This window comes from Cricetulus griseus, chromosome 3 (assembly GCF_003668045.3).
Source record: "Cricetulus griseus strain 17A/GY chromosome 3, alternate assembly CriGri-PICRH-1.0, whole genome shotgun sequence".
Classification (NCBI taxonomy): domain Eukaryota; kingdom Metazoa; phylum Chordata; class Mammalia; order Rodentia; family Cricetidae; genus Cricetulus; species Cricetulus griseus.
The window spans coordinates 186732955-186757226 of NC_048596.1; the positions used below are offsets into that span (position 1 = coordinate 186732955).

General features: G+C 42.9%; 1 protein-coding gene across 2 annotated transcripts in view; it reads left to right on the forward strand.

Moving 5' to 3' along the window:
* Hydin (HYDIN axonemal central pair apparatus protein) overlaps positions 1-24272 on the forward strand; it is a 323803-nt gene that overhangs the window by 59093 nt on the left and 240438 nt on the right. For both annotated transcript variants that reach the window (XM_035442673.1, XM_027405997.1), the window contains exons 8-9: positions 7068-7251; positions 23530-23629. In XM_035442673.1, the coding sequence (XP_035298564.1) occupies positions 7068-7251; positions 23530-23629 (284 nt within the window). The remainder of the gene's footprint in view (positions 1-7067; positions 7252-23529; positions 23630-24272) is intronic.

Here is a 24272-nt window from a genome sequence, read left to right on the forward strand (position 1 = left end):
GAAGGAGAATCACAGCAGCTTTGCCTAAGCTGCCCTCCTGGCAGAGCCTTTCAGAGAGGAGGAGAAAATGCAGCTTTAATTTCAACTGTTTCTCCACGTGGCTGGCGTGGGTATAGCATGGCATTAGTACCAGGCCAGTGTCCAGAAAAAGTATCTAGAAGCTAATTTTAACAGTTAAAGTTAAAAAGAAAGAAGGGAGGGAGGGAGGAAATGGCAGGTATGGAAGGTACCAGAATAGAACATCAGACACAAGTTCTGTCTCCAACCTCATTTCCCAGACACCCACACCCTTAGCCTTTTAATATTTTTTTAACCTGTTTTATTTGTTTGTTTGACTGGTTGGGTTTTTGTTGTTTCATTTTGAGACAAGATCTGGCCTTAAACTCACTAAGTAGTCAGATATAACCTAGATTTCCTAATCCTCCTGCCCCTTATCTCCCCATAGCAGGCTTCACAGGTACATGCGACCTTGCTTGGTCTTATCAAGTACTGGGGGTTCAGCTCAGGGCTTTGTACATGCTAGCTCAGTACTCTTGGTCTTCTTTCCCAATCACTCTATACCTTATGTTTTGAAACAGGGTCTTTCCCCAAACCTGGAACACTTGGACTTGGCTGGGCTGGCCAGGAGTCCCCAGGGATTCTCCTATGAACACACCCCCAGTGCTGGCATTATCAGCATGCATCCTGTACCCAGCTTTTTACATGGGTTCTGGGAAAATGAACTCTAGACCTCCTGTTTGCATGACAAGTGCTTTATCAACTGAGCCATCTCCCCAGCCCCAATCCCTCTTTTCACAGTCTGTCTATTGTGTAAAATACGTTTTCTTATGGCATCTCCATTTCAGAGGTGTCTGTAGTGACCTTTGATCATGTGCACCCTCCATTGCACTTAGGTTTTCCTGGTCTCCATTTTCACATCCCAGTACTCACCATTTTAGTTTCATTTCATTTTATTTTTTCCTGTGGTTAGCCTCCATATATGAGAGAAAATGAGTAATACTTGTGTTTGTGGGGCTGATATATTTCACTCTGCATGATGATCTCCAGTTCCAGCTTTATCCCTGCAAACGCCGCAATTGCATTCTTCTTTTATAACAGAATGAGGCTCTACTGTGCAGTAATACATAATAACCCGTATTGTCTGTGTATGCAACTTGTAGGTGCATGGCCCAAGAATCAGCTAGCTCTCCATAGTGGTATCTGCATATCACAGTTATCACAGCCTTATTCACATTATCACTTAGGGTCATGCCCAGTTTTTAAACAATGAACTGGAAAAGTGCCTTTAGATCTCTAAATGTGGTTGGTTATCTTTGCTTTCTCTTTGGGTGACATACATCACTGTGACTTGTGTTTCCTAGAGAAAGTGTCTACTGGATGCTGCCCTGCCTTCTTTCCCTCTTCGAAGCAAGCCATATTATGCCTAATCTCTAACTTGACCAACAGTGGGCTCTTCTCCTTGTTTCTCTCTTGTTCTTTGATGCATTCCCAGCATGCCTGACGGTCACATGATTATCTTCACCTTGGGTTCTTGTCTCTGAAATAATTGCCAACTGTTCTCTCCAAAACAAGGCTGTGTGTGCCTTACTAAACAGTGAGTGTGGCTGCCTGTACTTATGTAAATGGTTGTGGTCTTCTCTTTTATTAAACTTTCTCAGGTTATACCCCAGGTGTGGTGATATTTTGTTTATGCTATAACAGGTTAAGCTTGCCCAAAGAACAGTGCAGAGCTAAGCCACTAGTGAGCCATAGAGGCCAGGCAGTGGTGGGCACACACTTTTAATCCCAGCACTTGAGAGACAGAGGCAGATGAATCTCTGTCAGTTCAAGGCTGCCCTGGGCTACATGAGATTGAATCTGTCTAAAAGAGAAACAGAACTCACTCGAAGGTGATCCTAGCACTTGGGATCACATGCCTTTAGTCCCAGCACTAGGGAGGTAGACACGGAGTGATATGGCTGGGTGGAGAAAGGAATATAAGGCAGGAAGAGACAGGAGCTCAGGGGCAGTCTGAGATTTCATAGAGACGGCATTCAGTCTGAGGACTTGTAGAGACAGAATACCCTGTTCTGTCTAGAGGTTTGGTAGAGGTAAGAGCTAGTGGCTGGCAGTTCTGCTTCTCTGATCTTTAGGCAAGTTTTATTTGTTATAGTATAAACAAAATATTACCGCACCCAGGCCACACATGAGCAGCATACAGAGCAGAAGCATGCCCGCCACCCCTAAAACAGTACCAAAGTCATTAACTAGCAGGACAATGCCCCTCTTGTATTCTCCAGCAAGGTCCATGCAGTTGCCCCTGATCCACTCCTTTGTATTATGTGGTGCTCTTGCTCCTGATGACAGCAGCTTCTTGCTTCTCTCCCCTTCCTCCACCAGCATCTCTAGTTTAAACTGCAGAGAGAAGTTTTGACCTTGGTCCTGAGCTTGCAATAGAGGGGCCTGCCTTTAGTCAGAGACACATTTCAGCATGCCAAGGACCTAAGATATAATCTTAGTGTAACTTAACCAAATGGGACTCCGATATCTTCCCTCAATTGTCTCTTTGCAAAGTGGCTTCCATCTCATCCTGAGCATTCATCTACAAGTTCTGAAACTTGCTCAAAGGTCACTATGAAATGCTAACCCTTCTAACAAATGGCCTCAACTCCTGTCCATCCATCATGATATCTTGCCCACAGAATCTTGGTGAGCCAAGATGTGGCTGTCTCTTTTCCCAGTGGAGGAATTTGAGCCCCTGCCTTTTCCATTCTGGGACGACTGACCTTCTTCTCTGCCTGCCAGTCTTACACTGTTGGATCCTTAGGACACATGTCTGGGTTTAGAAACATGGGGCTATTCCCAGGCTCCAAGTTCTGGCCATGAAGATGCCCTTCCTCTAGGAAGAAGTTCTGAGCTTTAAAGTTGTTCTTCTCTTTAAAAACAAACAAAATATCTTCAGAATCTGAAATTATAAGGACCCCTTTAAGAAATCACCTTTTTATTCTATTTCTTCATGTTTCTCTGGAGCTAGAAAAGACATTAATCTCTTCAGAAAGGACTATATCCTCCTTCCCTTCCTTCCTTCCTTCCTTCCTTCCTTCCTTCCTTCCTTCCTTCCTCCTTTCCTTCCTCCTCTGCTGTCACTGGCTGAAGGCACTCTGCAAGATGCTTTTAGCTGTATTCTCCTCACCTCCCCTGTATTCAGAGACTCAGTGTGGGCTCCTTATGGGTTTTTGCTCCCATATCTCCAGCAGGGTCACAGTCATTATTTCAAGAGCAGGTGGCTCTAATTCTACATTTGCTCAAGACCTCAGACCATCCTCAATGGATAGCCCACACTGTGGTTAGCATGGATTTAGTACTCGGCAGTCAGGTGCATGAAATGACACATCTCTCCAGTGAATTCAACCTTAATTGATATTTGAGCCTGCCACCTGCGTTACTGTAATGACTTTGGTTTTAGTTATGTTTGGGGGCTCCTTCCCTGGTGTCATCGAAAAACAAAAGCTCTGAAGGCTTAAATGGCACCTGGTAAGCAGGACAGAAGCCTCTAGACCTGCAATTATCACATCATCACAGAGTCCCTCATTGTCTAGGGTCACACAGTCCATTTGAAGTGATGGCCCCATTAGCTCAATTTATTTTTTCCTGTCATAGGCAGACATGGAAGTGTTTCTTCCAGCTCTGAAAGCCATGGAACTTACTTTTTAGTCTCTTCAACCTCTAGTTATCAACTTTTTAGTTACTTGTCTCATTGTGGCACAATACCTGACAAAATCAACATAAGAGAGAAAGAGTCTATTTTGGCTCATGGGTCAAGGGGACCATCCATCATGACAGAGAAATCATGCAAACACAAGTGTAAGGCAACTGGCCACACTGCATCCACAGTCAGGAGGCAAATAGTGACTAATTCTTGTGTTCATCTCACTTTCCACTTTTAATTCAATTCAGGATCCCGCCCCACAGACAGGTACCACCCACAGTGAGGGCAGGTATCCCCAACCCAATTATACCAGTCTGGATAGTCCCTCCCAGACATACTCAAAGGCCCATTTCCTGGAGATTTACCATTATACTACCTTTTACAGGTTGCTGTAAGGGCTGGTCTCTACTTACTCTCAGAAGGCCATGGGCTAGTAGCCACCAGATCATTTGTAAAATGGTGAAATTCATATACTTCCTGAAAAACAAGGATGGCCTGTTTTAAAATGCTTCCTTATGAGAGGTCTCCTCATCTATAAAATTGAGCCACCTCTGAGGCAAGCAACTCTGATTATCAACAAGGACAAGATGGTGAAGCCGTGCACAGCTATGTAGCGCCCTGTAGGCATCAATGCTGCTCAGGGTTGGTGCACTTCCCCTCTGCAGGCTCTCATAGAGGTCTCCAACTCTTCCTCGAGGGCAGAGAGAAAGACATCTGAGAGTTCCCTTCCTTCCTTTCACCTTGTACTGGCTGCTGCTCATCCAAGATCGCTAGAAAAGGAGAAGCATATGGGAATTGTTTCATTTTTAGTAGAAGAGTTGAGTTCATTGTAGCCCCCTGATCATCATTGCCATCCTCACTGACACAAGACGTTGTATGTATTCCCCTACATCCCAAACTCCATCCCTATGAGCTCTCCTGGAGACACCACTGTAATATGTTAATGTATGTCTTTTTATGTGCATCTAGTCATGAAATACATACATACATACATACATACATACATACATACATACATATATATTGTTTCAGAAAATAGATATTTCGATGGCTAGCTGTGACATTTCACAGTCAATTTTCTATTGAAAACAAAAACTAGACTCTGTGTTTTAAGGCGTTTCCTGGCACTATGTGTCTGTCTAACCCATTGCTCTTGATGCTGCAAGATGCCCTGTTGCATCTTTTCCCATTCTGTCCCCATGATGGAACCCTGGGCTCATTCATGCCAGTGTTTGCATCTCAGCAGGCTTCTGTGAAAAAGTCTGCAGTGCTGCAGTCTAAGAACTGATTCACACGGAATTTGAACTTGACTTGTTTTCTAATTTAGAAGAAACATGCTGTGAATGTATAATTTTTAAAAATTACATCCATGATTAAGATAAAGTCAGTTCTAATCATATGACCCAAAGAAAATCTAAAGGATATTTTAGTGTCTGTGAATGTATTCTTTTGCAAAATGAGTATGACTTTCTTCCCTTGTTTCCTTTTTAAAAATAAAATAACTGGGGTTTCTCTGTACAGAACATTTTGTAACTTGATTTTTTTTTTAATCTCAGAAAACCATGCTAAGTGGACTGGAGAGATGTCACCATGGTTAAGTGCACTCACTGGTCTTGCAGAGGACCAGGATCCACTTCCCAGCATCCACATGGTGGTTCACTGCTATCTATAACTCTGGTTTCAGGGAATCTGAAGCCCTTCCATACAATTTACCTCCTTTTCTTCCCTATATTTTAAAGAAGGTCAATATAGCTGGATCTTTGTTTCCATCTATGATTGTTTTAGGATTTACTTCTACAGGTAGAGTTTGTTTCAAACTATGTTAGTTATTCTCCATTGCTGTCATAAAACACTACAAACAAAGCAACTTATTACGAAAGTTTTAATTGGTTTACAGTTCAGAGGGTTGGAGTTCCTGATAGTGGAGTGAAGGCATGGAGGCGGGAACAGCTGAGAGCTCACATCTCAAACTGCAAGCAAGAGGGAGAGAGCACACTGGGAATAGCATGAATATTCTGAGTCTTTTGAAACCTCAAAGCCTACCCCCAGTGACACACCTCCTCCAACAGGGCCACACCTCCTAGTGTTTTCCAGTTTCACCAACCAGGGACCGAGTATTCAAACATGTGAGCCTGTGGGGCCATTCTCATCCAAACCACCACACAAATGATATAAGTCTTTCAGAGAGTTGTCAACAAGCAAAATGAAAAAGAACTGGGTTCCTTTCTTTCCGAACCAGTGACATAGGAGGACTGGTTACCTTGGATACTGCTTCTCACCTAGCAGTACAAGGGAAGTGCAGGCTGCTTTCTTCCTTGGATCCAGAATACACCGGATCCGTTTATTTGATTTCCTTGTGTTATATAGCCAAAGGGCTCAGAACACTGAAGTTATTTAAAAGAACCATTTGACAAAATGGAGCCTCTGGTTTGTATGAAGTCATCTAGAAAGCCAGATCTGAGACAGGAACCCAGTGACCTCAGGTGCCAGAGCTCATTAAGTATGTGCCAGCACAGGGGTTGCAGCAGTACAGTGCTGGGTACAGCAGCATGTGTCCAGGGGGGTGCAGGCTAGTCTGCAGAGTCCAGGTCATCTAGAGAGGTGAGGGCAGCTAGAAAGGGTTGGAAGAGCCTGTCCTCTCGTTGACCATGGTCAATAGTGGGAACTAGAGAGAGAATGAAGGTGGCATCTTTGGGTAGGACTGGAACATCTTACAAGCTTGACATCTTAGAAATGTAAATGCATGGCATAGGCAGAAAGATAGCATTGACCGAACACCGCCTCCATGCTGGAAACTGAACCATGGCCTGGATCGCCTTTAAACCCTGTCTCTTAGGTTGGGAATTCTCCTCCCGTCATCTCTATATTTTGGGAACAAGCACCAAGGCTGAGAGGAATTGGGAAGACCACAGAGTCTCAGAGCTAGGAAATAGATCATAAAATCAGTATCTAAACCCAGCCCTCTCCAGCTCCACATTCTATTCCCTAGATAACAAATAGCTGGGGAAGAATTAAAGCGAGGCAAGCTTAACAGGAACAAAATCATCCTTGCCATGTGAGAGGCAGAGCAGATGTTAAATAATTTAAAAATAAGCATGAAAAACACAATTACCTAAAAGGAAATATTTGTCTAGATACATGCTGGCTCAGAAGTAAACAGAAGGGCTTTCGGTGGGAAAGAAATCCCAGAGGACTTCTGGAAGGAAGTGACAAAGGATCATCCAACTCAGTCTCTGAAAGTTGTGAGAAGGCAAAACCAGGTCACCCACTCATGCATTGCAGACTCAGGGCAGGGAGGGACCGCCTCCAGGAGGGGAGACCGCACACAGTACTTCATGGGAGACCCACAGGGACCCTTACTTTTCCTCATTTTCTTTAGGGTCTGTGATGATCTGAGCAAGGAGGAAAAGCGGGAAACCAACCTGTTTCTTGAAGAGTGCGACCTGGACCCTTCGCTCCGAGAACGCCTTTCTATCCTCTCGCGCACCTTTGAGAACCAGAGGAAGCTCGTTCAAGCAGACAGCATGCTCTTCCTGAATCACATTTTCACCATCGAGCCCCTGGTGAGCACCTGAACAAAATCCGACTATCTAGTCACGCCAAGTGGGGGTGCAGTGCGGGGCTGCTTCAGCCAGATTCTCCATTCTGGGGCTGACATGGCAAGTCCTTGAGACGCAGGGCCGTGATTGACGTGAGACACTGACTGAAGGTCAATGGCAAGAATGCTGGCAGGTCACACTTTCTATGCACCTGCCACAGTGGTCTCCACTTCCTATGGATTGATTGCCCAGGATGCTGTGTATCACCTTACAACAACCCCGAAAGATATAATCAAAGTCCAATGTAAAACTAAGGGGATGAGCACACAAATCTCATAGCTTGCTTAAGGCCAGGCAGCTGGTGTCCGTAGTTGGAAATTCAGCCCAGATTAGTCTAACTATCGAGCAGGACTTCTCAGCCTTAGCACCATTGATGTTGTAGATGGATGATGGATCCTTGTCCTGTGTACTGTGCACTTGCTTTCATCCACCAGATGCCCCCGTGACCACTAAAACTGTCTCCAGTCACTTCTAGATGCTCTCGTGGAGGTGAAGCCACCCAGGATTTAAAACGACTTCGTCCTAATCTACTAAGTATAAGCAGTTGTTGATTATATAGTCTGTACCAGACACCACGTGCATCACGCACCCACGAACAGGGATGATCCGGCCCTTGACTTTACAGGTTATCTAGTACCAGACTCAGCACCACGCTGTCCTGTCGCCTCAGCACAAAAGTAATGGGCCTGGGGAGGGGGTTCGGGGGCTAAGAGCACATACACTTTTTTCAAAGGACCCAAGCTGGTTCCCAACTACCTGTGGCTCCAGTTCCAGGGGCCTCTGTTTCCTCTTCTGGCTTCACAGGCACCTGAATGCACGTGGAACACATATATACCTGATAGCACATACACACATACCATAGATAAAAATACTGTATCTTTTAGATAAGAAAGTTTCTAGCAGCTGTGTGTGTGTGGTATATGTTGTGTGCCTCTTGTATACGTAAGTGTGCACTTTATGCACGTGCATGCAGATGCCAGAGGAGGACACGATTAGGTGTCTTTCTCTATTGCTCTCCACTTTATTCCCTTAAGACAGGGTTGCCCACCAAACTGACACTCACTGCTTCAGGAAGACCAGCTGTCTAGTGAGCTGCCAGGATCCACAAGTGTCTGTCCCCACCCCCAAGTGCTGGGGTTACAGGCACACATGGTCATGTCTGACTTTCTTATACAGGTGCTAGGGATTTGAACTCAGATTTTCGACATTGAATACCATACACTCTTGCCCACTGATCCATCCCCCGAGCCCTGCTAACAGCTTTTCAGTTTGGTGTGTGCTATGTATTAAGCTACCTCCTCCTCGCTCGTCACATCCCACTTAACATGCATAGAAGAGTGAAAGGAGACCAACTACACCAGGAGTAGAGAAAGTTCAAAGCTGGATTTAATGGCCTTACTGTGGCTGTGCAAGCCAAATGGAGAAGAGACTTGTAGGAAGTGCCACTGTCTTAGCAGGTCCTTGTCCTTCCATCTGTGTTTTCATGGCTGCATAAGTTTGAGAAATAATAGGCTCCCTATATGCTGTGAATCTTCAAGAAAGTTCTTTCTCCTTAGATGCATTCCTCTGGGTGGATGTTTTGTGTAAGCCATTGTGTCTAGAAGTTAAAGAGAGCTTCTTGAAAGAAATCTTGAGTGGATCTCACAGGACAGGACTTTCAGAGAACAAAATTCTAAGCAAGTGTTCATGGAATGGTTCATCCAAGGTCCCAAGAGCCAGTCAGTTTTCAGGCAGTAAAAAGTTAAGTGGGAAATGAAGTTGAAGATGCAGGTTGAGTCTGAACCTTCTGTCATGTCGGAAAATTCTCCAAGATATCAAACAACAAGGCGGGGGGGGGGTGTCTCCAGACATTGTGGGGGTAAGGCCAGTAAGAGGTCATGTCAGGATGAGAATCGAAATTGAAAGTAGGTAAAGTTTAGAGATATGGAAAAGACCAGGAATGGATTGCTGGAGTGAGCAGGCAAGTGGCTAAGCTAAGAGCAAGCAGCCAGTTGAGGCAGTTTCAGACATACTAAGATCCTCAAGGTCCTGTGTTCTTCACAGCTAGCAGTGGAGAGCCAGGGTGATGACTGCTCAGTTTCTTCTTGTTAATTTCTAAGAGTGGATGGCAGTGGGATGGGAAATGTGTGGTTGGCAGGAGTTGAGTATAGCCCATGGGTAAGTCCTATCCATTTCCAAGTCTATGTAGGAACTAGAATGACCTCAGGTCTCCTCATGGGCTTTCTTGCTTAAGCCAAAGCTAGGAGTGTATGTTAAATCATGGCCTTTGATATGCTTTTGAATCCTGGTGAGCAGCCCAGTTGGTAGTCCCATCACAGGACTTCTTCTTGCCATTGGGAAGCAAACCATTTTCTTTAAGTAATAACACACAGAAATGTACTTTTAAATAGGCCAATTTGTTTATATTATATAGAAAATAATACCATAGTGAAACTCTGAAAAATTCATTTACAGTTTAAGTGGTCTTTGTGGAATCCATGGTGCCTTTTGCCTTTTCCATACATACACTGTTTGGGTTTTCTTCTCATTATAGTTTTCATTCATGGACTCTTGATAATTTTTTTTAACAAATGAGAATGAAGGCATAGAACCCTGTCAGTGTCTTTCTCCAGTAATTCTAGAGCTCTCCATGTCAGGCATGGTAGATTGTTTCACAGTTATAAACACATGCTCATTGTGCGTATTAGTGGATTTCACTATGATGTGACCATCCATCATGCTTCAGTCATATGTACCCTTCTAACTTCCCTCTCACCCTCCTGTCTCCCTCTTCCCTAGTCCCCTTAAATTCCTAATTGTTTCTAGCATTTTGAGGTCACCTTTTGGCTTATCCTGCCTCGTGTATGTGAGAGAAAGCATGTGGTTACTTGTCTTTCTTTTTTCACTTAACATGGTGACCCCTTGTTCTGTGCATTTTCCTACAAATGACATGATTTTACTGTTCTTTATGGATGAATAATACTCCATTGTGTGTACATACCACATTTTCTCAATGTGGTCATCTGTGGATGGGTATCTAGGCTGATTCCATAGCTTGGCTATTGTGACTAATGTTTAATAAACATGGGTTCTTTCATGTGTGCCAACTTCATTTCCTTTGGGTAATGGCATATATGTGTATATGATAGTGATCTTTTTATATTTTTAAATATAGTCCATATTGTTGTCTATCTATAGTGGTTATATTAATTTACATTCTCAAGGTAAGTTATTTATTGGTCGTAAATCTCCTGCTTGAAGATCAGATCATTCTATATAATACAGAATGTGCATGTAATGTAATCTTACCTTTAAATTACTTTTGAAACTATTTTATGAGAAAATTGTGCCATTTCTCTAGCTTCATAGCACATGAGTTTTTTTCCTGTACAAAACCTGGCTTTCTGAGACAGGTGAATGAGCTATAGAAATCTCAGCCGAGAGCTTTGGGAAAAATTCACAGAAGAGATCAGAACCAGACATTGGAGAAAGGCTCTGTTTTAATTAAGTGGAAAGGGAGGGGAGTATTCCCAGTTAGAGAAATCGTGGAAGCCATGGGGAAAGGAAGCATTCTGTTCACAGCAGGGTGACCAGCAGTGAACAGAACAGTTTCTGCTTGGGAAGGTGAGTGGAGGGAAGGGGGTCTGTCATGTTCAGCCTACAGCTCCTTGCCTCCCACTGTGCTTTTCTGGAGACACTGGGTCTGAGAGATGGTATTGTGTATTCTTTGGAAAAGCAGTTTGGGGGGCAGTCAAACAAATTTGGGGAAAACTATGTGGAAAGCAAAGGTGATTGTCCAAGTGGTAGAGTTCAAGCAGCATTTCCCTGTGAGCAGATCCCTTCCACAGAACACCTACTGGAGGTGACATTCTGTAGGTACCAGCTCGGCCAGTGCTGATGAAGATCTGAGATTCATTACAGGAGAGTGGTGTGCTCATCAAGGGTTGGGAAGTTTACCCATACCCATGTGTGGCTTGAATTGGAGGAGGGCGGATAGAGGGAGAGTTGGATGGCATAGGTCAGTCAATGGAAGGTGATGAGGACAAGGGACGTAATAAACAGGTCTGCAACCAAGATCAGCATGATTTCATAGGGTGGTAGTGACCTGGAATAGTTCCAGGGGTGGTTATAAAGGAAAGGAGGTGGCAGATATGAGACATGGTCAAAAGGAAGACACAGCATGCTTTTGATTGGCCATTGAGATTAAGACACTATAACAGCTGTAGATCTCACTGTAGTGGCTGGATAGAAATTGGAAAATTAATAGTTCTGGGTCTTTGCAAATAGTAAATGTGGCCTAAATTAGCCATCTTGTCTCCCTTAGCTGCAGGTTCATTGTACACTAATGAACTGTGAATATTGGGAATATATCAGTCTTACCTTTTTTGACTCATAAATTCCAAGTCTTTAATTCTGAGTCACACTCTGAGCCCCTAAGTCCAAGAAATGCTTTATCCTCATCCCCAGCACCTGACCCAATGCTAATAAGTGGATGGATGGATACATAGCGGTCAGAAAATATTAGTGAGTTTTGCTCTGAGCATGTCAAATTTGAGATTACCTCAGATGTCTAGGGAGCTTCAGAAACACAGAACTAAAATTGGTACCGGAAGGGGTCCAGGGAATTCAGGACCAGAAGCAAGATTTGTGAGGCTACTGTAGAGACCTTTATTGAAGACATAGAAGTTCTCAGAGTAGAGGGATAAATGGCAAGATTAGAGGCTACAAGAGCATCTCCACGCACGCACCTCAAGGGGACCCACAACTGAGAGCTTCCTCTATTCCCCAGGCACCCCGTCTTGCACCATTGTCTATTGAACTTCCCTTCTAAATATTGTTCACCTATCAGGTCTCTTATATCAAATGGCCACTACTTACTTTCTGACAGCTTAGCTGTGCATTGGTGGTTAGCTTTTTATCTATGGTATGATCCCAGTTAAATGGCTTCTTGCTCCTAGTTGATCTTGCAGCACAAACAGAAAAGATTAGGAGCAATCAGTGTTATCAGCTGGTCTAACAACCATCCTTAGTCATATTCTACCCAAATAAATAAAGCAAAAGGTCATCGGCAGGTGTAGAGACCACCTTGCCTTATGGCCCTGGAGGAAGGACAGCGTGCTCAAGTGAGGTAAACATAAAAGAGAGACAAAAGCAACAAACAAGCAATAATAACAAAAACCCCAATACCTTAGGGTCGGAATAGAAATAAAAAAACCATCATCTTATTTTATCAGTTCTACATCTACATAGCTTCATTCTTCAAACACATCAGCTAATACTAAAGTTTAGCTTAGTCCGGCATATAGGCTGTGTGCCCTGAATATTGAGTATTTTCTGAGAACATTGTTCCAGTTTCAGAGGCTCTTCCTATTTAAAGCAAGGAAATTCAAGATAAGGAAATTAGTCCTGATCCAAAGATGCCCAGAGGTGGTGATGGGTTTCCATTTAAATCTTATTTTATTGATATTATCATATAAGGACTTGTTTGGCTCAATCCTGCAGGAATAAAAGGCCCCATATTCAATGGTAGCAAGTTCTTACTGTGTTCCAACACCACCTCGCCATTTGGCCTTTTGGTGATTTGAATGAGAATGCCCCCAAAGACTCATGTTTGGACGCTTGGTCCCCAGCTGGTGGGTTAGGAGGCATGATTGTGTTGGAGGAAGTATGTCATTGTGGGTGGCTTTGAGGTTTCAAAAGACTCCTGCCATTCCCAGTTAGCTCTCTGCCTCCTACTAATGGATCAAAATGTGAGCTTTCAGCTATTCCATCTGCCATAGCTTTGCTCTGCCATCATGGACTCAACCCTCTGAAACCATAAGCCCAATCAATTTCTCTTTTATAAGTTGCCTTAGTCATGGTGCTATGTGACAGCGACAGAAAAGTAACTAAGACAGGTCCCACATCTTAGCAAACTTTCTTCTCATGCCCACTCTTTGTGAAATGTGGCCATGAACATGGCCATTGGGTCTGCTGCTTGAACTTTGAAGAGTTAGTGTTGGATATCTTGAGTCCTGGTGGCCACAGAACCACAAAGCCCTGGGGCCTGCTTGTGTCTCCCATTTCCTCAGAATATGGACAGAGGGGAGGCTGGCCACTGTTCTAGTGATGCAGAGAGGGGATGTGTTATTTGTGAGACTTAGAAATGTCCTTTGGTGGGAATAAAGAGAGCCTTGAGGACGCAGAATAACCAGGAGACAGAAGACCAGAAGGGATTTTATTAAATGATAGTTATTTATCTATTGATATTTTAAAGCCATTAAAATTACTATGTACTCATTAGAGCATGTGAGAGATAGCTATTTACTTACAGTTTCTCATATACCAATTGTTTTGATAATATCTTGGCATATTAATGTCATTAGCTTGGCTTTCTCCATTTACTACTTACCAGGAAGACATGGAGTTATGCAGACTACTGGTGATTTGTCAAGATATCTGCTTCCATGTGAGATTTTCCCCATCTTCAGAAACAACCTGCCATACTGAGTTTATTATGCATGTTTTGTGCCTTCCAGAAAAGCAAAAGGAATTGACTGCTTCATAAATATAATATTCAGTTGTGCCAGGCAACCATGTCTGGACCAAACTTCGATGGTCTCATTCTGTTATTCCCTCTGCTCAAGTCTCCTGAGTCCCCCAGAAAGAGAGAAATTCAAAAGACAAAAACTCAATTCTGAAAATTGAGAGGTGAGAGAATATCACAGTGCAAAAGGAGAATTAAGTTTTTGCTTCCCATGGGCATCTAGCAATCCTGAGACCTCAGCCCAGATGTAACCACCCTATCTCTGAACTGTGGTGCTGCTAGCTCAGGTCACACTTTGAAGACAGAAATTTTCTGAACACTTGGTATTTTCTCAAAAAGAAAGGTCTGAATATTTCAAGATATTTTTCCAACTAGTGCCTGCTGCATGTCTGAAGTGTTTGAACTGGCCCAACATCCCTGATTCTCTTAGCCCACATACCCTGGGTATACTTAACCCAGCAGTCCTAGGGGAACTGAGGCTTCATCTAACTGAGGTATCAAAGGAGAGAGGCAGTCAATCATGTCTTCATCACTACAAGTAATAGTAACCTGTGCTCTGATGTTATTTAAGCCTCAGAGAAACGTGCTGTTCTAGCAATTCAGACTTGGAGAACACAGCTCAAATTTAGTTTACTTGATCCTTTTCCTCATTTGGCATAGTGGGTGAGCTCAGCAGAACCAAGTTGGGTGCAAGTCCAGATGGCTACCAAGAAGAAAGATGCAGTACTTTCTGTCCTGCACAGTCCTTCCTCAGCTCCAATCATTCCCTGTGGCTCACAAGGCAAACACGTGGGCGCTGACTCATTGGAAATGGACACCAGGAAGGAGCTCAAGGACACGGATCTACTGAGATTGAACTAACCTTGACAAGCTCTGCCAGAGTGGTTGCCCATCCTTTAGCCTCATTCATTAGGATTTTCCTTTCGGGTTTTTGTGCTAAGGCCCACCTTTTGGCTATTGTACCAGAACATTCACTATTGTGTTGGAAGAACCGGTGTGGGTGGAAGGAAGGTCCAGGGAAACCTTAGAAATAGCAAGGTTTCTCATGGCTCATTAAATTAGTCAAGACCTTTCCTTTCTGGGAAAGAGAGAAAGACCTGGACATCACCCATGGCTACCTCCACCAGCTAAGGACCCCAGGGAGTTCTGTGTGTTTGGGTTGAAGATGAAATCAAGGCAGAAAGTGTCTTTTATGAAGCTTCTTCTGCCAGATGGACAGATCATAGAGCTCTCTCTCAGAACTTTTATGGGCATTATTTTGAAAAATCATAACTTTCCTTGACTTACAGTGTCTTGTGCCACATGAAGTAACTGAGCAGTCAGTCTCTTTACAAGTCTTGTGTCCATTTGGTCTTTTTTCTCAATAATAATAAGGGGAATTTACTTGTCATTTTTATACTTCCATTTGTTTTTTTAATCATTGTTTGAGACAGTTGGTATTTGTTCCAAGTGTCATTAAAGGTAGCCAAAGCTTTTGCTATTGATTGGATATGTTGTGAGTAGTAGAAAAGATTACAGCATTTTGTTGGTAGATTTGTCATTGATAGAAATTTGATATTGAGGGTTGGGCAGATGGCTCTGTGCTTAAGAGTGCTTACCGTTCTTGCAGAGGACAGGAGTTCAGTTCCCACCCCCATATCCAGTGGCTCCCAAAGGCCTGCAACTCCAGCTCCATGGGGATATGATGCCCTCCTCTGGCCTTGGTGGATATCTGCATGTGTGGGTGCATGTATGCATACACACACAGGCATACACACTCATAAATAAAATTTTTTAATGAATTTTATTTTAAAAGTTCAAAACAGAAATTTGACTTTGAGAGCATATTTGCATTTTCTGAGAAAATTTCTTTTTATTTGCTTGCTTATTTTGTGAAATGGATCTCCTGGGCTCTTCTTAAACTTGTAGCCTCAAGTGATATTTCTGCTTTAGCTTCTGAAGTGGCTGAGTCTTCCTGTTGTGCAAGGGAAATGATGGCATAGTTCATGAAGGAGCAGTGGCATTTCAGTGACTTGAGGTCATTGTTCCCAAATTTCCTTCTGAAGGTACCGGGCCTTGATCTTCATCCAACACAGGGGAGCTTGACGAAGACCAGTGCATCTCTTAGGAGCATTAACATGTTCGCGTGGGCTTTGTTCCCCCAAAAGAACCTGCTTTGAGTCACCTTCTAGAAATATTCAAACATGTGTACAGTGTCACACTGTTCACAGGCAGGATCACTGAGGCAGGCTTGGTCAGAGAAATCTACGTATCAGTGATAGATTCTAAATGCCTGCCCTTTCTGTCTGGTGTAGTGAGAGAGGGGTTAAGGAAGTTAGTGGACTTGCTACCATAGACTCCTGGCCCTCGCTTATTGTTGGTCTGTGCTTGGGTAAGATATGTCACTTCACTTTGCTTTTAAACGGGAAAATGAAAGGGCTTCACAAAGGTGACGACTGCGTGAGATAGCGTATAATGGTGAGAACGAGCTCTCAGGAAACACTTGCCAAATCATGATTCTGAGTTTAGACACATCTCTTAGTTAAAGAGACCCCCTGACCACGGCAACTCTTACAAAGGAAAACATTTAACTAGGGCTGCTTACGGTTCAGAGATTTTCTTTTTCCATTATCAGCATGGCAGGAAGCATGGCAGCATGCAGGAAGCCATGGTGCTGGAGAAGGAGCTGAGAGTTCTACATCTTGATCCAGGCAGCAGAGAGAGATAGTCCCACTGGGTGTGGTGGCTTGAGCATATATGCCACCTTAAAGCCCACCTCCACAATGACACACTTCCTCCAACAAGGCCACACCTCCTAATATTACCACTCCCTTTGGGCCAAGCATTAAAACATATGAGTCTATGGGGCCATACCTATTCAGACCACCATAACACACTTGTATCTTTGCAAACTAGAAACTGACTGGAAAGCTAAATACTTAAGTCATACTTCTACATGCAGCTGGAGAATCAAAATGCAATTCTTTTATTTAATACACATACGAATTTTTACTGTGAACGTTGAGTTTCCAGATCAATCAAGAAAGTTAAATGCACATGTAGGTGTTCTTGGACTTTAAATTTCCACTTAGCAAGATTTTCAAGAAATGATCCTTCAAGGAAGGGAGAGGAGAGAGAGGGAAGGAGGAAAGTTCAGGGGTTTTTGCTTTTTTTTTTTTTTTGAAAGTCAGTCACCTGTCTGTTACCCCTTACACCTGCTCTTCTGTGAATTTACTTTTGTGTGTCCCCTCCATGTGATTATGGTCACTTTTCCTGTGTTTCAATGTGTCTAATCTTTACATTTATTTATTCATTCATTGTGTGTGTGTGTGTGTGTGTGTGTGTGTGTGTGTGTGTGTGTGTGTATGCATGCTTGGAGGTCAGAAGGCAACTTGCTGAATCAATTCTCTCCTTCCTTCATGTGGGGGTCAAATTCAGGTCGTCAGGCTCAGCACCAAATATCTTTACCCAATGAGACATCTAATTGGCACTGTTTATTTTCGTATGTGTGCTGGACATTGAGTATAAAAGAACTGTAGCAGCTTCAGATGGCATCTGTCAGTTATTTGAGGTTATAAGACCTATCCTAAATGTGAGCCACAGCATTCCATAAGCCAGGGTTCCAGGCTGAATAAAAATGAGAAAACAAACTGAACAGCAGCCATCTTTCTCTGCTCCCTGTCTGTGGAGACAATGACCAGCCGCCTCAAGCTCTTGCTGCCCTGATGTCCCTGCCATGATGGACTGTACCCTCAAACTGTGAGCCAAAAGAAACCCCTCCTTAAAAAAAGGTCAGCCATTTTTAAGGACACCCCTGTCACCATGTTTATCACCTGTCACAGGACCGCTGGCTGCATACTCATTGCATTCAGAAAGGCTCAACATTAGCCATGAAGTTGCTTGGTTCATTGTTCTTATTCAGAAAGGGCTAGAAAGATCCAAGAATAATAATACAATAATCGGGCAATTAGCATGGAATTTAAAAAAAACTTTAAAATTCAAAGTTAATTCCTTCCAGTAGGTCATTTGATTGACAAGTAAAATACAGTTGTCCTACTCAAAATAGAATTGAGGAAAGTTGAAACATTGCCAGCAAAGGGGAAATGACTAGAATAGAACTGAGGGCCACTGTATATTTTACATCAAGGTAATAGTGACGAATTGAATCCTCTAAACTCGGATTCCCATTTGGAATGGGAAAATGTTCAGAGAATCTTAGAAAGAGAAGGAAACCAGAGAAGCGGGGATCTAAGAGAAGAGGAGGCAGCTCCAGGGGTCCGGGGAGACCGGATATTGATGCCGTAGTCAGTAGGGAAATTTGTGAAGGTTATGATTTTCTGAAATGTCAGAGCTGAGCAATGAAAAAATGAGACAGCATTTCCAGAAGCATGAGTGACCCATAAGTTAATTTCATCAGGGCTATGAAGATGAGAGGACTCAAGGCAAGGAATAAAAGTGAGGCCATTTCAGGCTTATCGCCTTACCGTAGGTTTGTCCTGTGGTTTGCTAGGAAATGTCATGTTTTTTTTTTTTTCTGAGTTTTTTTCTAGAAAGAAGTAGAAGTTTCACTTTTTAATGAAGTCTAACTAAAAAGTAAAAGTAGCAAATGACCTCACACTGCCAGCATCCTTCTGAAAGAGCAAACGGAATGACCACACTTTTGTTGTGACAGATGCACAGCCCTGTTGGTTCACGGTCACACACTGACCCAGCAGAGGACTTAGAGTGTCCTTGAATTATCTGCCATGTTCAGAAGAAGATTCAAGTTACCAGTGGAAGCTGCAGACTCAGCAAGCCAGCTGCAGTTTTGCATGGGAAGTCCCCAGTGCTGGTCTTCACTCAGTCAGAGCCCTGTGGACGGGCTCTACAGGGCTCCTTATTCTGGCCTTCTGTCATCCTAGGGTCCTCCCACAATTTTACCTGGGTGCCAGTACCCCTTTCTCCTGAGATCCAGATCACCCCTCTCAACTGTGTCTCACTTCCCAACCCTTCATTTTTACCTCACAGACTTACTTGGCCATGGCAGGTTCAAAAGTGTTTGGAGGCTGAAGCCGAGCTCCCTTTTGTCCATGCATACACCATGGAATCGGTGGCTTGGAGGCCATGGAAATGCTCTGGCTTACCCCAAACCATAAGCCTCCTTTTCACATGTTCTGAGATAATCCAATACCATCTCATCCTTTGGGGGCCACTTCTTGCTACTCACATTCTTCTAACATGGATTCTCTCAGAAACCAGAATGTCCCTCGGTGCCTTGGCCACTTTGTGTTGGAGTAAGTTAGCTGCATCTACTCAGTGTCTAGTCAGAGAAGAGTCTAAACCCTTCATCACACAGATTAGGAAGACACCCAAATCTTTAGTCATTTTTAAGACAGATACCCACTAGTATACCTTCAGTTGGCTGAAGATTCTTCTGAATGACTAAGCCACATCTGCCTGGCCTATCTGCCTTCTCGAGGTCCTGCCAGTCAAAGGGCCAGGTATTTTCCATTTATCAGAAGGGGACAAATATTTGTTTCAAGGTCTTGAAAGCTCTGCAGTGTATTTTCTAGATCTATGAGAGTGTTTTGGGCTTCCCTGTCCCCCATAAAATCTCAAGGGCCTCTTTGGACACTAAAATTATATGATCTAAGGGTCCCAAATGCAACCAAAAAAGGCAGAAAGAGGCTTCAGAAATGAATCCATGTCTGACCATATCTCCATAAGGTACAAGCAGAGCAGAGTAGAGACAGTGGACTCAATGGATATTAGAAAGCAACTACCAAGAGCCACCTCTACCTGGATGCTGGAGATGGAGGAGCCTGCCTTTCTTTTCTTGGACTTCTGGGGGATGCAAAACCACTTCATGACCTTTGTGACCTCACTGTTGCTTCTTGGAGTCTTGGTGTCTTCCCCTCACTCTAAAGTTTGGAGGGACACTGCCTGAGAAGGTCATGGATCATTACAATTGCTCTTATAAATAAATTAAAACTGCCTCTAGTTTTCTGTTTTCCACTCTTGTCTAATGTTGCCTTTCTTCAGGTGCCGGTGTTGAACCAAGGATCTTACCTCTGCTAGGTGATGATGCCAGCCACTTGTTTTCTTCTTGATTCTTTGTTCCAGGAGTATTTTTTCTTCCAGCCAGACTAGATTGGGTGTGCTTTGGGGACTGTCTGAAATTGGAGCCTGATTATTTATTAAGTTGTCTTGTTCTATTGAGCTGAGTATAGATTTCTAAATGTGTTTCGTACTTGTGTTCTTTGGGCCCTATTTACAAAAACTTCAGGAAAAAGCACATATTGTGTTCCCCCATGACTTTTCAACCTTTCAGTTTAGTCCCTCTAAGTGGCATAGAAGTAACATGGATGGTAGCCAATAAACGTCTAGGGAGCCCAAACTGAATGCATGGCTTTTCCAGACCTTTGGGTAGGGAGCTCTTGGAATCACGAGCAGTCAGCATCTCTTGCAACTTGAGAAATCAGTGAAGAGACACCAGGGTTAGGTGGCTTATTCCATCACGTAGCAAAACTTGGCTTTCTTACTATGGCTTTAGGGTAGTTTGAATTAAATTGAGAGACGGGTGCTGAGTCAGCAACATTCTGATGCTGATGTTGCCACTATCCCCCCTTGAGTCATTACTGGGCTCCTTAGAGTAGAGGTATTTCTATTTGCTGCCACTTAAAAGTCAGATAATTCTTTCTCAGCAGCCCCTGTAGGCCTTATTTTTATAGGGACAACCTTCATCATGTATATTCATGTCAACCACCCTGCTAGTGGATAAGATGTTGTAAAATATTATTTTAAGATGAGTCACATTTGTTTATGCTGTGGAATATTTGTTTAATGATGCAAAGATGTGTTGAATTCTTTTATGTTGCATTTGTTTAACTCTGTGAAGCTGGGTTACTTTGCCTGTCTAAAACATCTGATTGGTCTAATAAAGAGCTGAATTGCCAATAGCAAGGCAGGAGAAAGGATAGGTGGGGCTGGCAGGCAGAGAGAGTAAATAAGAGGAGAAATCTGGGAAGAAGAGATTGAGAAAGGAGCAAGAACAGGAGAAGGAGAGGAGAGGTCTCTAGGAACCAGGCACACAGCTACACAGCAAGCCATGGAGTAAGAAGTAATGAAAGGTTTATAGGATAAAGATAAAAGCCCAGAGGCAAAAGGCAGATGGGATAATTTAAGTCAAGAAAAGCTGGCCAGAAATAAGCCAAGCTAAGGCCCAGCTCTCCATGTGTGTATTTATTTGGGAGCTGGGTGGAGGGACCCCAAAGAGCAAAGAGTAAAAAACAACCAACAACCAAAAGCTCCCTACAATCTTGGCCTACCCTGTCTTGTCTGAAGTCCCAGGACTGGATACACATGGGGCAGATAGCAGATGCTCAAAGAACACACTTATCTTTTTTTTTTCCTTTTCAAATTAACTTTTATTTGAAATTACTCTTCCCCACATCTATTTTAGGATTCTATACTATACAGTAACCCACAAAACCAATAACCCAATACCAAAATTTCTAACAGCAAGTTATACAGTTGTTCTAGGTAATAAATAAAGGTTGTCCTTCAGTGATAAAGGGAATACTTAAGTTTCTGTAAATTTAACACAAAAATCACACTTTAAGTTTATAAGGTTTAACATGTAACTTCAAACATAACATGTTTTATATAAAGGAATCTACAAGCTTTAATTCCTAAAAGGTGACTTAATTTTTTAGGGTCAAAATTACATTATTCACAGTTTCTCCTATAGCTTCAAACTTTCTACATTCAATTCTGACTGTTCCAGGCCACTGCAGACAACCTGACATGACTCATCTACTTAAAGTGATCTTTCCCCAAAAAGGTTAGACCGCAATTTGTCACAACTGCAGATTTCTAATAGGACGTCTACTACACTACCCATCACAAAAGCTTTCAAAAGACCATGTCTTCCCTCCTAGTGGGGAGTCAGTCCCCTGTAAAGGCAAAGAACCACAAAGCGTAACAGTGGGCTCCTATTTACTCAGATGTTGGACGACTTCATTGACAATTACACCTTTAAGAGTATAACGAAGGATGGAAACCAGCAACACAACTGGCCACACTATAGATTAAATAAACCAAGGGTTTTGTTGTTGTTGTTGTTGTTGTTGTTGTTGTTGTTGTTGTTGTTTGTTGTTGTTGTCGTCGTCGTCTTGTTTTGAGGACTAGGAAGCATTGGAAGCTCATAAATCCAGAATCAAAAAAGGAAAGGAAAGTCCTTGGCCATAACTGCTTCATTATCAATAACGCCTTGGGCTGTAGGAATGAGATCTTGACCTTGACCTGTAACAAGGAGAAGGCAACCTTCTTCTGTACCGATAATCATAGTCTTCGTATCTGTCACAGCCTCGGTCATATCCTCTATCGCAGTAAGAATCTCATCATCTACCACTGCCGCCGCCGCCTCCACCACCACCATGTGTTGCTCTGCCCATGTAAATGCCTGGTGTAGGCGTTTGTGCTCTCTTGGTGATAAAATAATCCACACGAATTCTTCTACCGCCCTGTCCCACAAAGTGTGGCGACACACACCTGCAGTCCCAGCACTTTAGGAGATGGAGTCAGAGGATCATGGGTTTGAGGCTGGCCTTGGCTACATAATAAAACTCCATTTCAAAGAAAAAAGAGTATCCTTCCTGATTTATTCACTAACACATTTTATATTCATAAACTCTCTGACATTATCTTTAAGGCTTATTCAAAATTTGTGCCACTTGATAAATTACCAAGCAGTGTGAGTCTTATCTGCTTAAGAATGGTGTTTTTTAATGTGCTTCAGATTCCCAGGATTTCAGCCTCTGTGTATGGTTTAGTGAGAAAGTAAATTGGTATAGCCATTACAGAAAACAACATAAAGTCCCCGAGGAAATTAAAAATAGAACTATCATGTGACCCAGAATGTCTCTTCTTGCTATAGATCCAAAGGAAGTAAACCAAGTATTGCACAGGCTCAGTCCCATGTTCTCTGTAGCATGATTTAAATAGCCAGCTGTGGAACGGCTTGAGTGTCCACGGGCAGGTGAATGGAGGAATAAATGTGATGTTACATATGACAGAATATTGTTCAGCCTTAAAAGGGATCCCCTGTTGGGTTGGCAAGATGTTCAATGGGTAAAGGTGCTTGCTGCCCAGCCTGACTGACAACCGGAGTTTAATTATGGGACATGGTGGAAGGAGAGAAGCAACTCCCAAAGATTGTCTTCTTCTGACCTTCATATGCGCACTGTGGCATGCACACATCTGCAAAGGTAGCTGCACACACATAATAAATAAATGCAAAAAACCCTTTGGGGGGTCTCTGACATTTGCAACAATATTGGTGAATGAATCAGACTGAACCCTGAAAGTCTAATACCATAGAGCATGTTCTCACGTGCATTTAGGCTATAAAAACAGGATTTCTAGAAACAAAGAGTAGAATGGCCAGTGCCAGGGCTCAGAGGGTGATTATGGGCAAATGGGGAAATGTTGATCAAACAACACAAATACACAGTTATGCGACCAGGCCATCCAATGCACCGCATAAACACATGCAGTCAATAATACATATATTAGAAATTCGTTAAGAATAGACCTGAGGTGCTTTTGTGGCACACCAAAGGAACCGCTTAGGAAGTGTATATGCTAATCTAATTGACCATAAGGACCCTTTTGCTATCCATACATGTGTCACAACTTCATGTACTTCTTAAACTATGAAAAATTTCAGGGAATTATTCATTTGAAAATAATGCTTTTCTTTTTTGTTCCTGTTTCAGGAAGGTGATGTCTGGCCTAACTCATCATCTGAAATCACTGTGTACTTTAACCCCCCAGAGGCCAAGCTCTACCAGCAGACGGTTTACTGTGACATTTCAGGTATGAAGTCATTTTGTGTGGTAACCAGGTTACCATGTGCTCAGAACATGTGTATATGAGTATTGGGTACATGTGTACACATGTATGTGTGTGTACACATACATGTATATAATATGTGTATGCAAGTATATGTGTATGTGGGTCCATGTGTGTATGCATATGTGCATGTATGTATGTGTACGTGTGTGTGTGTGTGTGTGTGTGTGTGTGTGTGTGTATGTGTGTGTGTGCACGTGTGTGTGTGGACAAGAATGTGGGAGACTGTGGACCCAGGCCATTTGGTGCTACATGATATCAATAGAAGGATATTAGTGTCAAACTATGAGCTTCTCGGTATTTTCTAGAACAGATGAAAGTTTTGTTTTTGCTTCACTTTTGTTTTTTGAGACAGGGTTTTATTCTGCAGGCCAAGCTGGCCTAGAACTCATTATGTCATCTAAATTGGCCTCTAATTTGCAGTGATCCTCCTCTTCAGCTACTGCGAGCTGAGATTACAGTTGTGAGCCATCACACATGGCTAGATCAGATGAATGTTTAGTGTCTTACAATTACTCTGTTGGTAGGGGAAATACAAAACCCTTTTTGTCTATTATTCTTCTCAGTGCTTAGAGCATTAAGACTGTTACTTATGACATTTTCTTAA